We start from the raw sequence: 17,103 nt of genomic DNA on the forward strand, positions 1-17,103 counted from the left end.
TAAAATCCAAATGAAATGAAGTGGAAGAAAACGGGAGACTTCTTTAATGATCTCAGAAAGGGAGAGCATGTTAAACTATAATATAAATGCATAAAATAAATCATAAAAGAAAATGATATCTTTTTCAATAAAAGAAGGTCTGAGTGATAAAAAATTAGAAAAAAAAAAAAAAAACAAAGAAAAAAGCCAAAAGCAAAAGACAACAGCAAAAAGATATTGGCACAATTCATGTTACAGAAAATGGACTAAATAGAAATCGATAAGAAAATGACAGAAAAAATAGGCAAGAAATATGAGGAGATAAACATAAAAAAGGAAATAAAAATGAAAAGATTTTCAAACTCATTCACTTTAAGAGAAATGTATATTAAAAAACCTAAGAAATATACTGTTTTTGCCTATCACACAGGCAGAATTCCAAAAGCTTGAACGTATTTTCTTGACAAGCCTGTGGAGAAAAATCACTTCATAAATTGCTCGTAGGAGTTTGAATAGGCACAACTTCTGTAGAGGACAATTTGGCAGCACCTGGCAAAATTGCAAATGTGAAAACTTTTGACCATTCGTTCCTTACCTAAGAATGCATGCTGCCGAAAGCCTTGCGCACATCCAAAATGATGGCTACACACAAGGCATTTCAGCAGTATTAGGTATCAACAATAGATAGAATACCTAAGTATTTATCCATAGAAAACTGGCTAATATCACATATATCATTCAATAAATACTATGCAGCTGCAAAAAAGAATGAGACAACATTTTATATACTGATGTAAGAAAATTCCCAAGATAGATTAAGTGAAAATGAAAAGGTACATAAAAATGTGCATTGTATTTCACCATTAGGGTAAAAAATTAAATGAGGAGAAATAAAGAATACATGTCTTTGCATATATAGAGTCTTGCATATATATTTTGCATTTGTAAATTGCATATATAAATAAAGTATATATGTACATATAAAGTATATATATACACAAATACATATATATATACACACACACACACATGGCTTGCATATACCTAATTTTTTTTTTCTGTAAGGAGAAACAGGCCATTAATAACAGTGATTACCTATAGTGGATGTATGGAAGATTAGCATATGGAGGCAGGGATGGGAGGAAGATTCATTACTATATGCAAAAAGTTAAATAAAAAATATAGTCACTTTGACCATTTATAATTAAATTCATCTTTTGAAGCTGGAATAATAGCATAGAAAATATTTAAATATTTGGTCTTAATCATTATCATTGGCTCTCTGAAACTACTCAGTATATCACTAAAACTCACCAAAAACAACACATAGAATAAATACGTAGGGAGAAAGGATGTGATTCCTTTTCCTTTTTTTCTTCTTTCCATGACTTACAAAGGATTTACGTTTTCAAATGTTTAATGTTTCTGACTTATTGTTAAGAAATAATTGTTAAATGTCTTTTTCCCTTTTAAGAAGAAAATTGAGGCGCACATCAATGTGAACCCTCTAATACTAATTTTACTTGGCTTATTACCTAGAACTGACTGTTTGTAAGACACACTAAGTTTCCTTCAATAGTTCATTAGCTCTTGGACAAATTTTATTTTATAAATAAAGGGTGTGTGTGTGTGTGTGTGTGTGTGTGAAGAGAAAGGGAGAGAAAGAGAGAGGGAGGTATTCTTGTTTTTCTCTTGTGTGTGTCTCATGGCTGGTACCACTTTCCACTGACCTGCTCAAGGGAAAAAACAAAACAAAACCCTAGAGGTCATCCTTAGGGGAGTCTCCCTTTATCACCTGCCCTCCAATAGCCAAGTGACAATATCCAAGAGAGGCCACCACCTTATTATCATTTGGAAATCCATCCTTCCTGCCCTCTCTTTACCTAAGGCCCTGGGGCTCCCGACTAGATTGTTGTTGGTCTTACTGCCAGCCTTGCCTTCTAATCAAATTCTCATACAGCTGCCAAAATAATCGTTTTTACATAAGAGGAAGTAAACAACAAAAGAAGTTAAAGACTGTCTTCTCTCATCCTCGGTGTAATTTGGGTTCTTACTACATTTCTTAAATGTTAATTTGAGTTAGTAATCTCTGATTTACTAATTCACCAGACAGACGCCCATTCCTTAAAGGTAAATTAAATGTATAGTTACCTCGCACACTAGTGCACTAGTCCTGGATGATATAAGCCAGGCTGGTATGACCATGGTACTGCTGCATGGACTCCCCCACCATGTTTCCTTGTACCCCCAAGTCTTGGCACATGCCTCACCTGGCTCTGTGATGGTGTTCCCTCTTCTAGCCAAATCTCAGACCTGTCACTGCCCTATGGGAGCTTCGCAGCTCCCTACCTTGCATTTGTTTGGCTACTGGCTCTAAACACTATATGCCACAAGCACACTTTTTACCAGTTTACTTATTGAGAGACTCCATTAAGACTTTTAGGGAGGGGAGTGTGCCTTTTAACTCTATATCTCCTTTATCTCCTTTATATATGACCTGCCACTGTGGCAGGCAGTGGTAGATATCAGTACCTTTTTATGGAAGGAAAGAAGGAAGAAAGACATGGAAGAAGGGAAGGGGAAGAGAGAAAAGGAAGGGATGGAGAGAGAGAAGGGAGGAGGAAGAGAGAAAAAAGAAGAAATAACTTTTAATTGTTAGCATAATTTGACCAATTGTGAGAACTTAAAAGCTGAAGAAATAATGAACAAATTATGAAATAAAGTCAGTGATGAATGCAGCATTTATCATTTTTCAGTTACAATGAATTTGATGCCCACCACCACCCCCATATGAAGCAACCAAGTGTTGTTCAGTGCAGGAAGCAGAGCCTTAGGGCCATAATGGAGGTGGGAGTGAGCAGCCTACGGGGGAAATGGCAGTTCCTGCCCCCTTAATGCCACACTGTTAAGCAGACTCTTGCAGCTGTTCTGGTAAAACGCATCTTAGGAGAGAAGAGGGAGACATTTAGCTTTCAGTTTCTAAGGGAACCAAACAATAAAACATTTAAAAATTTGAAGTTTATAAATTAATTGCATTTAACTGTTCATTTAGCTAAAGTCTGAGCTATTCTGAAGGGGGGGAGATGCTATAATCTTTTTGACAAAATGGTACTGGCAGGAACTTCCATAAAATTGGAGGAGGGACAGAGGGGAGGGAGAACTAGCCTGACTTGATAGAAAAATGTACCTCTCCATCTGAATCTCTCGCAGCCTCCTAAGCGGTGTTTTCCAAGCTGAGTTTAGACTGAATCAATGCATATGGCCCATGCCACAGGCACAGTAAAAATGATCAACTGGACCTGGATTTGAATGCTAGCTGCACCCCATGCATGCTTAACCTCATCGATCCTCAGGTTCCTTATTCATGGTAATAATTTTCCCTTGGAGGACTAAAAATGGAGGGTATAAACTTCCTACTTAAATGCTGTTCATATAGGAGGCACTTGAACATGGCAGCTAAAATGATTATTTCCTCACCTTTGCCTCTGCCTTCAGACTTACCTACTCGGTGCCCACTGTCTTCCCTTTACTGATCGAGAATTCACTTTTCCTCCAAAGCATAACTCAGGATTCATTTTCTCCATTCAAGAGCCATTCAAACACAAAGAATGTGTATTATTTCTAAACGCGATACTCCGTTTTCAATATTATTGATGACCATAAGGATATGATGCCTTTTATTACTTAATTGTTCATGTTTTGAAAACATTTCCTTTCAATCCAGAAGGGGATGTGTATATCAGCTGACCTAGAATTTGGTTCTGGAATCTGTGGGCAAAGCATGTTATTCCTTTACAAACCCAACAGGGTTCTGGTCCTGGAGACAGAGAATCATTCTTTACCTTTAGGATAGAGAGAACTGGCTTTGCTTGCAGAATATTCTAGTATGCAAGGCTGCCCTTGGGCATGGATGCCATCCAGTCTTCCTCTCCCCTTCACAGATGACAGCAAACCTCGGCTCAGCAGCAGCCCACCTTCGGCCACCCTGGGCAGTCTGCTGGATGACCAGCACTGGCACTCGGTCCTCATTGAGCGGGTCGGCAAGCAGGTGAACTTCTCTGTGGACAAGCACACACAGCACTTCCGCACCAAGGGTGAGGCAGATGCCTTAGACATCGACTATGAGGTGAGTTGACTCTCCCTGCAGGTCCCCAGGCCCCTTGCTCAGCATTAGTTAAAAAATCAGAAAAAAGAAAAAAAGAACAATGGAGAGAAGATGCGGGGCCCTGATAAGTCTTACCCTGGGCTCATCTCTTCTATCTAAGCCCTTGGAAGAGTCCAAGGGGGGCATCTGAGCAGTGTTTGTGGAGGGAAATGCCTTGGCAACAATGGGACATCAGCAAATTGTGTGCATTTTAAAATAAGAAAATCTCCTTTTTCACTTAAAATTTTTTTAAAATTAAAGATTTTTTAAAAAATTGCCTGTAGCCTTCCTGAATCGCTGTGTAGTCTTGTAGTTACACTCAGTTGTTCTTTTTTCAAAAATCAATTTCAGTTGGCTGGGAAAATACAGAAATTATACTAATATATTATTATATGTCAAGTATACTTGAAGAAAAAAAGAGCAAGAAACAAAACCCAAAGGAATCTAAAACCACACTGTAGGCACTTATGTTTAACCTTCATTCCTATGCAAACTTGCAAATGACTGTGGACAGTCATTTCTTTCTTGCTTTCTTGTATGAGAGCAAGAAATGCACCGAGCCTACAATACAAAGAAGATTGCACAAAGTTCTGCAAACTGGCAGCCAAAAGTTATCTATCTTTGTGAGTAGTTCAGTTCAACAAGTGTGCCCCTGCTGTATACCGGACTTTTTTCTAGGCAATAAATATACAGAGGTGGCTGAGACAGGGTCCCTGTGTTGGAGAAACTTACAGGACTTTTTGGAGGATTGTGGCATGGCCAGTTTTATGTTTGGACTAGTAATTCTGAGTGTCTGTTTCAGGAGTCAGCCCAATTAGCATCCCTTGGGGATTTGTTAAAAATGAAAATACTTAGGTCCCACCCAGACCTGCTGAATCAGAAACTCTGGGAGAAGAGCTCAAAAATTTGTTTTAGAAATCCTCCAGGGGACACCCTACCATTTGAAAAGTACTATTTTAGAGTAGTTACTCTGTAGCTTAGACTAGTGGGGAGGTGGAGGCAGGGGACTGCTGGACAGATGGTGGGAAACTCTGTTAGGTGACAAGTCCAGTCACCAGTGGGGTACATACTAGAACAGTGGGGGTCGAGATGAATAATTGAAAAATTAGGGTCTGATGTACTTTTTATCCATCACCATCATGAGCTATAGGAAAGATTTCCTCTTTTGATCCTAACTTTAGCTTAGCATACTGTTGATAAGATATGCCACATATTAACTTTAAAAAAGAATTTGTCACTCTGACTCAGAAAGATACCAGGTAGGTTTTTTTTTATTTGCTGATAACTGGAAATCTATGAATATCAATCATCTTTCTTTGTCAAGTTTAAGTGATTTAAGGTGATTGAAAATGATTTAAGTAATTGAAAAAAGAAAAAAATAAAGAATACACATGATATTAAAAGAGATGTCTTTTATGAACTTGAGGACAACAGAAAACATAAAATCATCTGTAACTCTACCCGCCTCGGAGATGGTTCTAAAATTCTCCCAGTTGCCTGATAATTTCAAGCCTATGTCTACCTATCTCTTCTGTGTAGAGAATGTTTATGGGCTCACAGCGGAGTGGCATTAAAGTGAATGTCAGCGTTTGAGGGAAATGAAATCCAGTGATGTCACTCAGTTTACGAAGTTGGAACAGATTTCTTCAGGAAATGCCTGAATTTCATGTTGCCTTATAAAAAGTATCTCCTGGGAAAGAAACATCTCAGAGAACTCCTTTGAAGTAATCTCTGTTTCAGAGAATTCCAGCCCCTGCCAGAGTGCCCAGCCAGCTTGCCCCAATGACCATATAAGGAGACAGATTAACTCTAATGGTGACATTAGAAATTGACTGTACTAGAACATGAGAATTCTGTGTTGGGAGAAGTTTCTGGAACTGGAGCTCTCCAGTCTTTGTAGATTCACCTTAAAGACTGTATGTAAAAGAAAGAGCAGTAGAATAGGAGTCTTGTGTTCTAATTGCCACTTTACCACTAACTAGTTGTGTAAACCCGGAAAATGAAAACTCTTAACTTCATTTACCCAGGAGCAGTAATAGCACCCTATTGGCAGGAATAAAGAGAAATAAAATATCTAAGTCTAGAGATTATTTAGTAACAATGTTGTCTATTAATGAGAATCTAGATTATTGATTTGATTTCTGCCATGGGACCATATGAGCCCATGTGTGCCCTGGATACCACCAGCTAGCAGGATAACTAAAATCGGGTCCTTGGGCTCCTATGACCCATTGTCAGAGCACTGCTGCTCTAAAGCTATGCCTTTCAAATTTCATACCAAGGTTCGTTATATTATGAAAATCTAAGATCCTCTTAAAATTTCAGCATTATGAGCTAATAATTGGCAAGAAAATTTGGTAGCTTTCATCCCTCCATCAAAGACTTAGGGATATCAATGAATGACATCATGACTTTCTATGAGGCCCCCTGAGGACTTTTGTTACACTAAGATATATTAAGTTGTTTGTTTCTCTTCCCACCTAGGGCTGGGAATCTTCTGTCAAAAATAAATAAATAAATAAATAAATAATAAATAAATAAATAAAAAGAAGCAGAAAGAATGTAGATCCTTTGCTCCTCTTTGGAATGTCATCTTAGTTCGCATCACTCAGCCTATATGATTTTCTCCAAACGCATGTGAGAAAGACTATAGCAATTCGCTTCACTTCTGGTCTAGAGCAGAAGGATTTTAGAAAAGAGATATTTTTAGGATCTTAGTTAAGGGTCGATTTCTCTGAGATTCAGATAATCCATTAATTATTTTCCTATCAGAAGTGCTCAATGATCCTGTTTACATAGCTATTTACAAGCACCAGAACTATTAAAAACGTTTTTTAAAATACATGATTTTACATATTTCCACATCATAAATACTGAAAAGTCATTTTACAAAATAAAAAAATATATTTTTTAATAAGAATACTTAGTTAAAAAAACTAGATTAGACTAATCCCTATAAGCATTTAAAAATGCATATGTACACATATATCTTCAAATGTAAGTTCTATCAGAACTTCAAAGAAAATATGAGATAGTACTTTTTAATCAAGGATTGTGGGAGGTTCTTCCAAGTCTGACATAAATTTCAGAAACCTGGAAATAAAATATATGAAAAACATCCATATAAAATAAAAAAAAACTTCCACATAACCTTCCATAAAAATACATATACAGTGATATCACTACCCCAATAACTTAGAAAAGTATTTCAAAATTTAATTAATAAGTAAAAATGTCCTACAAATAATTCTTAATAGATAACTTAAAAGAGAAATAAAGAAAATGAATATGTAAAACATACAAATTGCTCTCAAATATATGAAAAGATGTTCAACTGCACTCATTAAGAAAAGGAATGCAAATTGAGGCTACAGTGATATTTTTCACTTAGATTGCAAAGACTCAAAATGTTATAATGTCTATAAGGCTATGGAGAGAACAGAGCTATTTCATCCATTGTTAGTGGGATGGTAATTAATATTATATCAAAAAAGGGCAATGTCTTCAAAATTGTAAACACATGATCTTCAATCCAACAGTTCTGTTTCTAGCAGTTTACCCTACAGTCATAAGTAAATATGTGCAATGGGACATATGTTAGGAATAATAAAAGATTGGAAATTCCCCAAAAGTCCTTCAACAGGGGGTTAATTAAGAATTATGCTAATCTCCGTAGGGAAAGAGCTCTGCCAGTGTGCCCTGGTGACCTCACACTATCTATGTGGTCCACACAACCAAAGCTTTGCACAACAGCTGATCTGAGTCTTGGCAGGATGCCTTATGATCTTCCTGAAACACCAGAGGTTGGAGGCCTACAATTAGCAGCTTCAAGGCTGTTTCCCATTCAAGGCACCTGCCCCATGGGAGGCTGTCATGACATTTCTTGTTGCCTCCTAGGTTCTGATAAGGCACGAGGTATTCTGCCCTGTGCTCTCAGAATAGAGCTGTGTCATCAAGAATTGCATAGCTGAAAGACACGTCTCTTAGAACTCAGACATAAAGGACTGGCCAGACATAATACAACTGCTTATTTAGTGACTGAAATAACTAGAATAAGATCTATAGCAACAAGGAACCCACCAGCTTATATTGTGGTCATCTGATACCCACCCCACCCTTTTTAGCATCATTTTTTTGGTGTGTGGGACAGGTGGGCAGCAGTGTTTGACTACTCTTGCCTTTGTTGACTCTGTAAGTCACAAACCATCTGAATCTACAAGTGGCTCCTTTGCCTTTGCAGGTGGATCATTCAGGTCTTGCTTTGGGCTCACTTTATTTGGTGTGTGTGCTTGACAAAGCCATATAGAAGTATTATGCAGCCATTAGAAAGAATGAGGCAGCCCTATATATCCTAATGTGGAACCATTTGTAATATAAATTGTTAAAGGAAAAGAAAAACAATGTGCACTGCAGTATAAGAATATCTGTGTTTAAGATTAGAAAAAAAACATGGACTTGACAGCAGACAGCATGTAGACAGAAATCTCTGGAAGTGACTACAGGGACAGGCAAGGCAGGTAATAAGAGGATGGGTTCAATAAGAGGGAAGCCTTACTTTCCACTGACTACTTTTTAAAAACATTTTGAATTTTGTTCCACATGTAGAAGTATTTTAAGGAGAAACTGAGGCAATAGAAAGAATATATGACTTAAAAGATATTTCTTTTATTTTCTGCTAAAATTATAACCTCTGATTTATGTTTATTCATAGTTTTTTTCCAAAAACACTTATCACTTCAGAATCTTATTGAATTTACTTATTTTTAATTGTCTATCGCTTCATCCCCACCCCAATCATAGAATTCAAGCTCATTGTAAGGGTTGATGTTTTCTTTTTTACTTTAATTTCTTTATGGATGTGTCTAGTACATAATGTGCAGTCCATAATTATGTGTTAAGTAAATGAAGGAAGTTTATTTCTGTAGTTATAAAAGGTTAGCAGTTGATGGCCAACTTTGGTGTCCATCAGAAGTTATATATATATATTCTGCCATGCTTGAAGGCCACCTTTTGCCACCACCCTTACTTGACATTGCCTAAAGGACACTTCTCTTAGAACTCAGACATTACTAAAGGGCTGGCCAGACATAATACAACTACTTATTTAGTGATCAAAATAACCACAGATCACTAAGGAAACGGTTTTCCAGATCATGTGGCAGTGTAATCGTTATTGATCCTTTTCTCTTTGGAAACTCAGCTGCAAGGCTAAAGTAGAAGGCCTATGTGGAGGAAAAAAATGAAAGAAAATAAAATAAGGAAAAAGAAAATAAGTAGATACAAAGTGGAAATAAAGAGGAAGAAAGTGGAAGGGGAAAAAAACATGAACTGTTTTGTTGCTATTTTGTGATTTTGTTTTACCTCTAAAGCAACATTGTGAAGAAAATTATTACATCTTACATTACAAACATAAAACCAAGACAAAAGAGACTGATGAACCCCCCCCCCCCCATTCCCATTCCCCAGTAGCTATTGTGTAACGGAAACAAGATTTGAGCTCAGATCTGTGCAGCTGCTCAACAGAGATCATTCTGGTGACCAGGCATTCTCTCTGAAGGAGGAATAATCCGTCAAGATACAAGCACAGGTTCTGGTCCTTATTCTGGTGTCTGCATGTATTCGAGACTTGAAGCCATATTAATCCCTGCCATTTTTCTTTCTGCTTTTAAATTTAAGATCGTTATGATTTGTGGATTTTCTAATGTTGTGTTTCCTGAAGTTTTATAATGGCAAACTGGAATATAAAAACTTCTCTTAAATGTAAATTAAAAGTAAACTAATTGTGCTGAACATGATGGAGGGAGTATTTTAATATTACCATTATATCACAAAGGGAAAAAAAAATCTCTGTTTTTATTAACATGAGCTGAAAGAACAAATGAAAAAATTCTATTGGTGGAGGTGGCAGCAGGTTTTAATTATCTAATAAGACATCTTGAGGCTGGCTGAATTTGGGCTGAATTATTATAACCATCAATAAAATATTATAGAATTAGCCAGGCCACAGCTGAATATGTGTAGAGCCTGAGGCAAGAGTACAAATGGAGGCCCACATACCATAAGTTTAAATATTTAAAGGATTACAAATAAGCTAACAAACTGTTGAATAAAATATGTTCTGTTCTCCTGTTTTGATGAATGTACCTTCCCAGCCACATCCCATATGTTCAAGCCCTGTCCATGGTGTAAACAGCTGCCCCCTGGCCACTGCTCAGACCTGTCAGCCCATGGTCTGTCCTCAGGAGGGCAGATGGGGAGAGAAACATTCAGGCCCTCAAAGCACTTTCAGAACTGTTTAGGCAAGAAGCTCTGGGGTGTTGTGTAGGAAGATCATGGTTTATAAGGGTTGTAGCAGCTCCCTATAGCTGTTTCTCCTTGACTCCACCATGAGGAAGAATGGAACTGGAGGATGGTCAGAGTGGGGCCCTCTGGGGTGCCCGGGTGTATGGGGGATACTGAAGTTAGGATTTCCAATGAGCTCCTTGTTTGAATGCTAAAACATACAAAATTTAACCCATTGTCCAAAAACCTAAGGTAAAAGTATTGTAAGTTCACTCAGACAAAACAAATTATAAATATGTGTTGAACCAATTGGGCTGTGTCAGCCCCTGATGTATATGAGTCTGTAAAAAGATACCCATTTAGGAGTGCCTGGGTGGCTCAGTGGGTTAAGCATCTGACTCTTGGTTTCTGCTCATGTCATGATCTCAGGGGCATGAGATCAAGCCCCATGTTGGGCTCCACATTCAGTGTGGAGTCTGCCTGAGATTCTCCTTCTTCCTAGCCCTCTGCCCCTCCCCCCGCTCTCTCTCTCTCTCTCTACAATAATAATTAAATAAACCTTTAAAAATATCATCAGTGTTCCCTCATATTCGATGCAGGGCTATGTCTGGGTCAGATATTGCTCACCTTCCATCTGCAGTAAAACAGACATTTCTTATCCAGAAATAAGAGGACACTGGGAATTTGTGAAAGAATAGGTTATAGAAGCAATGAAGAAGAGGTAGTTTTTAGTTAACATGTAGCCAATTACCTCCTCTCAATATGTGACCCTAAAGTAGGGACAAAAATAAGACATCATATGCACCATATGCTTTTTAAAATTAAAGAGATCAGACATTCCAAAGAAGTTACAAACTGAGTCATTGATCAAGTCAAATGGTAGAGAGAAGCCATAAAATGGTAACTCTCGGGAAGATTTGCACTGCTATTTTCTCACTTGGCTTATTTGGTATTTTTCATTTTTAACTATTTGAATTTGGGCTAATATTTAAAAACCAAGAGATTTCATAGGAAAATTGGGATTTCTGGTTTCATTTGAAATGCCAGAAACTCATCAAACTTTGAGAAGTTTCCAAAGGTCAGTGATGGGCTCCTCTTCCATAAAGGTCATGAACTCTACATATGGCTCAACAAACACAAATCCAGTGCAAAAAAGAAGGCAGCTGTTTGAATCTATTTTCATACACCCTGTATTACAAAGTGGACTATCAGAGCAAAAGTGAGACAAATATTCACAAGCGAGAGACTTCAAAAGTATCAGAAATCCAAGTCTGACAGAAAAAGGAATCTTCCAAACAGGAAGACTCCCAAATTTAAACAGGGCCAGGGAAAAAGCCAACAAGGAGGAATGAACTCATTGCCATGGAAGTAGCATCAAAGATTGAAAAAGATAGAAGCAAATGCCGGACAAAGAAGAGGAATGAGATCAAAGGAAGAGAAAGTGGCAGATTCTGGGACCTCATGCATTTAACATCAAAGCAGGTTTTCTTCTGGGAGTCATCTAGTTGGAGTGGAGCCCACCTCTGACACCAGTAAACCCTTCAGGTTATCAGATGAACTATGTTGCCTAAGACACCGAGACTGTGAGTGAAACTTTACAATCTAATACTTGGTTTTGTTGACTACTAAGATCAATGAAAGGCACACTATACAACTTGCCAAAACCAAACAAACAAGAAAAGTAAGCAAAGAAAGCAGCTGAATTGACCAAAACAAAAGGACAATAAGGCAAAAGCAACTTTAGAAGTAAATTGCTAGTGTTCTTTTTTTAAGCAATTCAACAAATATTTGTTAGATTTTTTATGTTTGAATCATACCTCTTGCATTAAATATTAAAAAGTGAATGAGATATTATCTGTCTGTGTCCTTGAGAAACATTTTTAGAGAGATATTTCAAAACATTCAACAAATATTTATTCAGCATAAATATTTATATTTATATATATTTGTACCGGGTATCATTTTAAGCACTTGGAAAATTTGAATATGTCAAAGAAAAGAACAAAGATGCCTACCCTCGTGGTGCTTAGATTTTAGTAGGAGAGACAAACCATAAGACGCAACTATAACAAGTAAGTAAATTACACATGCAATGGAAAAAAGAACAAAAATATATATGGGTCATGAATTGGAAGTTCAAAGATGAAGGGAAAGGCACCTGGGTGCCTCAGTTGGTTAAGCATCTGACTTGTTTTGGCTCAGGTCATGATCTCAGGGTTGTGAGATTGAGCTCTGTGTTGGGCTCCATGCTGAGCGTGGAGCCTGCTTGAGGTTCTGTCTCTCCCTTTCCCTCTGTGCCCCTACCCTGGCATGTGCATGTGCTCTCTCTCTACATATATATGAAATAAAAATAAAATAAAACAAAATAAAGTAAAGTAAAATAAAATAATTTTTAAAAAAGCTGAAGGGAAACAGTTTGCAATTTTGGATATGTTGATCAGGGTAGACATCACTGAGATGGTGTCAATTGAACAAAGACTTAAAAAAAAAGAAGTGAGTTTTTTAAAGGCTATTTGGAAAGAACTGGCTTAGGGCATCTGGCTCCCTTACACTGTAACAACTCTGCAGTGTTATATGAGCCCATGAGCTAACAGAAACTGGGTTTCCAGCTCTGTGATCCATATCCTGAAGGCCCTTGGGTGACATCATACAGATGATGCACCCTGAAATATAATCTCTGTTCAATATCGTCAATATCTGCCCCACAGTGAAACATGCTGGAGTCTGAATGGGTGGGCAGGATCATATCATCATAATCCTAGACAATGAAATTAGTGAATGAAGAGGTTCATGGAGTACAGCCAGGTTTGTCTTGAAAGCAAAGATTAATTCAACAAGACTCATTAAAGTTTGAAGGAAATACATGGGCAATTGTAAACACAATAATGATATGTGAGGCAATAAAAAGAATAGTTTGTACAACACAGACAATTGAAGTAACTGAAAAAATAAGATAGAAATTCAGGAAATCAAACAAACAAACTTTTTAGAATAATGACTGAATAAAAAAATGCAGAACATGAACCTGAGAAGATATTCCCCCCTACCTGCAGACCAAGTGATATATAATTTTACACTCAACTGTAAAATTACTAGTCTTCCTAAATTTGAAAAGAAAATTGAATATAGACAGTAACCATAAAGTTCTAGCATGGCCTCCCTTTCTTTTTCGTTTCCCACTCAATATAAATGGGAAGCTAGAACCGACCAAAGGGCCTTTTTAAAGGAGCACACAACATATTAAGTTCCAGTGTTCTGAAAATCTGAAAATCAGAAGGAGGCTTCTACAGAATCTTGGGGGAAAGTTTGTCTATCTGTTTATTAATTCAAAACAAAAAAAAGACACTCAATTGAATTGCCATTGAATAAAATATCAATATATAATATCACAAACTTCAGACTAAAAATATTAGAAGAATTACTATCCATATGTTTTTTATTCAGAAATTATTGAATATAATGCCACAAAATACCATTTTGAAAGAACTTCTTAACTGAGAAGTTGTGTCAGTGCGAAAAACCTTACTAACAGCAAGCACTGTGTGCCAGGATCCATTTCAATTCTTCAGGTGTAGGAAAGTTTTTAATTCTCACATTACCTGGTCCAGCTCATTTGTTTATGTGACATAAGTAGTATTATTATCCTCATTTCGTATAGGAGGATTGTGAATCCCATAGAAGTTAGGTATTTTTCCCAAGGCCCCACGGAAAGTGCAAAGCAGATTGGGTTTGAACCAGTAAGAGAAGCTCCTGAAACATTGTCTTTGGACATTTGGCTGTGGAAAGGGAGAAGATGAATGCTGACATAATTTATAAATTTATGCAATTTTGTAACAAATTGGCACATAATGTAATGTCTTAAAAAGGAACTTCAAAGTGGAAAAAAGTAGGCAGACTGATGAATAATAATAATATTAGTTTAAGTAAATAAGATGCAGAACAAGTTGGGGCTGAAGTATAAAAGACAACAATCTGTGCTTCATAGAAAGTAATCCAAAGTCATAGTTTGAGAAGTTAGATAATCACAGTGACTGTCTTCCAAGTCAGCATCAAAACACAGTAAACATTGCACAATAAACTTAAAAATTACCTAAATTTCCTCAAGTGGTAAGTAGTTTCATTGCTCTAATAAACAAACACCAGACACACATGGTTTACAAGAAACACACTTTTGCAGAAATAATCAAAAAATCAATTTTTTTATAAAAATTTGAAATTGGGGACAAAGTTGTACCAACTAAACTTATAGAAAAAGCAGAACTGGAAAAAATAATACCACTGTAAATAAAAATTAAAATCAGAAGATAAAAGTCATCATAAAATAATAATCAGTGTGTTTTCTAATTACAAACATCCATACTAGGCAAATGTGTATCTCGAGTAAAATATCAATCAAATACAAAAAATAACCCCCAAATACAAAACAAACCTGTCCCTTCTGATTAGTTTGATATTGGTTAACACTACCCTTACATGAGCTGCCTGTGTGGCAATTCCAGGATGGGGAGACCCAGGAGCCAAGCTCAAGGAAGTGATCATTGGTTTTCCAGTTATGCTTCTAGATGAATGAACTAATGGACAGCATTAAAGGAGAAAAGCCAGTGTTGCAAACTTGGGAGACAGTCAACCAGATGCCAGGTGAACTAAACAGAATAGCTTGAGAATGATCAATATTCAATTTTTGCAAATAATGGCTAAAATAACTTGGCCATCCCAGGTCACACAGAAGAGTGAGTTTAGTGTGAATGGCTTGGTGGACAGAAACATAGTTTAGAATAAGATTTTAATTTTTATTCTCACAATTTTGATAAATCAGATAAAATATGAACGTTAATGAGCTGAGGAATATAATTATTACTGTAAAATTAATAAATATGTAGCAAGTACAGCCTACAAGTGTTTATGAAGTATTTAGAAAAAATCAATACTATATGTGTAGGAAAGAAATCAGTATATGAAGCAAATTTTTCCATTTTAACTTATCTGATAACAATCTATAATTCAAGAGTATGATTATAACCCCAAATTCTCAGCTACTTGAAAAATTTGAAAATATAAAATACATAAAAAATTTACACTTACACTCAAATGTGCAGAAACATAATTTTGTTTCTTTTCCCCAACTGAATTTGATATGCTCATCAGCCCCTGCTTTCCCTGATGGCAGAAAAATCTAACCTTGGTAATGAACGATAACTAGCTAATGCCCGTTTAAAACTTAGCGCACTGTGTAAATATTGGGTTGTATCGATGTTTCCTCTTTCCCTCTTCTTTACCTTTCCCTGGGCAGATCACTGGCTGGAGGGCTTATGTATTATCCTGCACTAGGAGAGACTTGGGTACAAAATGCTGGCTTCTGTGGCTGCTGTCCATGGTACTTGCCATGGGCTCAGGCTTTGAGGTCTGGTCCCTTGGACTCTCTCAGACCTCCAGATCCAGCCACCATCCTCGGTCCATCCATATCATGCATCCCGCTCTCATAGGCTAGGGGATCCTCAACAGTCTGCCTCCCACTATACTAAAGTGACTAGGTTATTGTGAAGAATACTCAGACCTTTCTGTATTGTCATTTCCCTCAGCCATTGACAGTCTGTCTCCTTTCTGTTGAAGTTTTGCTCTGGGACCCTGCTGAACTTGAGACATCTCTAATAAACTGTAGCCATCACTGGGGAATGAGGGAGAAGTAACTATGTTTTCCAAGATCTGTCTTGTGATCAATATGAATGTCCTCCCAAGCCTCAGCAGGTTTCAGTTTTGCAGAGAATCCAAGAACAGGACCTACACTACTGTCTAACTATACTTTTGTCTTCACCAAATTTCTCCAAATGTCCCCCACCCGGGCTAGAAACAGCTTTTGTTGTCCTTAGTGTGACAGAAAATTACCATTTTGCAGTAGATAGCATTCTCTATACTAAAAAAAAAAAAAAAAAAAAGCAAAAAGCAACCTACCACAAATCTTTCAAACATTAATTTTTTTGCTATTTAAAAGATTTTTTTTGTCTTTATCTCTTTTTCAAGTATTTCCCTGTGACTCTTACTTTCCTAAATCACAGGTGAGTGAAGTAGAGCGTTAAAAACATTTTTACAAATTGGAGAAGGTGGCCAACATTTAAAAAAGTATCATTATATATTTAAAACTATAAAAATGATTAAGAACTTATGTCCACACAAAAACCTGCACATGGATGTTTGCAGCAGCTTTATTCATGGTTGCCAAAACTTGGAAGCAACAATCATGTCCTTTATGAGGAGAATGGATAGATAAACTATGGTATATCTAGATGGAATATATTCAACATTAAAGAGAAATGAGCCATCAAGCCATGAAAAGGCATGGAAAAACTTTAAATCCATATTACTAAATGAAATAGGCCAATCTGGAAAGGCTACATACTATATGATTCCAACACTATGACATTTTGGAAAGGGAAAATCTATGGAGACAGGAAAAAAAATCAATGGTTGCCAGGGCTTACAGTTGGGAGGCATAGGAGATGTATGAATTGGCAGAGCTCAGAGGGTTTTTTTAGTGCAGTGAAACTATTTTGTAGGATACCATAATGGTATACATGGCACTATACATTTGTCCGAACACAAAGAATACACAACACCAAGGGTAAACTGTAAGGTAAACTATGGCTTTTGGGTGATTATAATGTGTCAATGTAGGTTCACCAGTTGAAACAAATGTACCATTC

General features: G+C 36.9%; 1 protein-coding gene across 2 annotated transcripts in view; it reads left to right on the forward strand.

The window, feature by feature from the left end:
* CNTNAP5 (contactin associated protein family member 5) overlaps positions 1-17,103 on the forward strand; it is a 772,957-nt gene that overhangs the window by 361,060 nt on the left and 394,794 nt on the right. For both annotated transcript variants that reach the window (XM_040619104.1, XM_008686098.2), the window contains exon 6: positions 3,921-4,105. In XM_040619104.1, the coding sequence (XP_040475038.1) occupies positions 3,921-4,105 (185 nt within the window). The remainder of the gene's footprint in view (positions 1-3,920; positions 4,106-17,103) is intronic.

This window comes from Ursus maritimus, unplaced genomic scaffold (genome assembly GCF_017311325.1).
Source record: "Ursus maritimus isolate PB19 unplaced genomic scaffold, ASM1731132v1 scaffold_1, whole genome shotgun sequence".
Classification (NCBI taxonomy): Eukaryota; Metazoa; Chordata; class Mammalia; order Carnivora; family Ursidae; genus Ursus; species Ursus maritimus.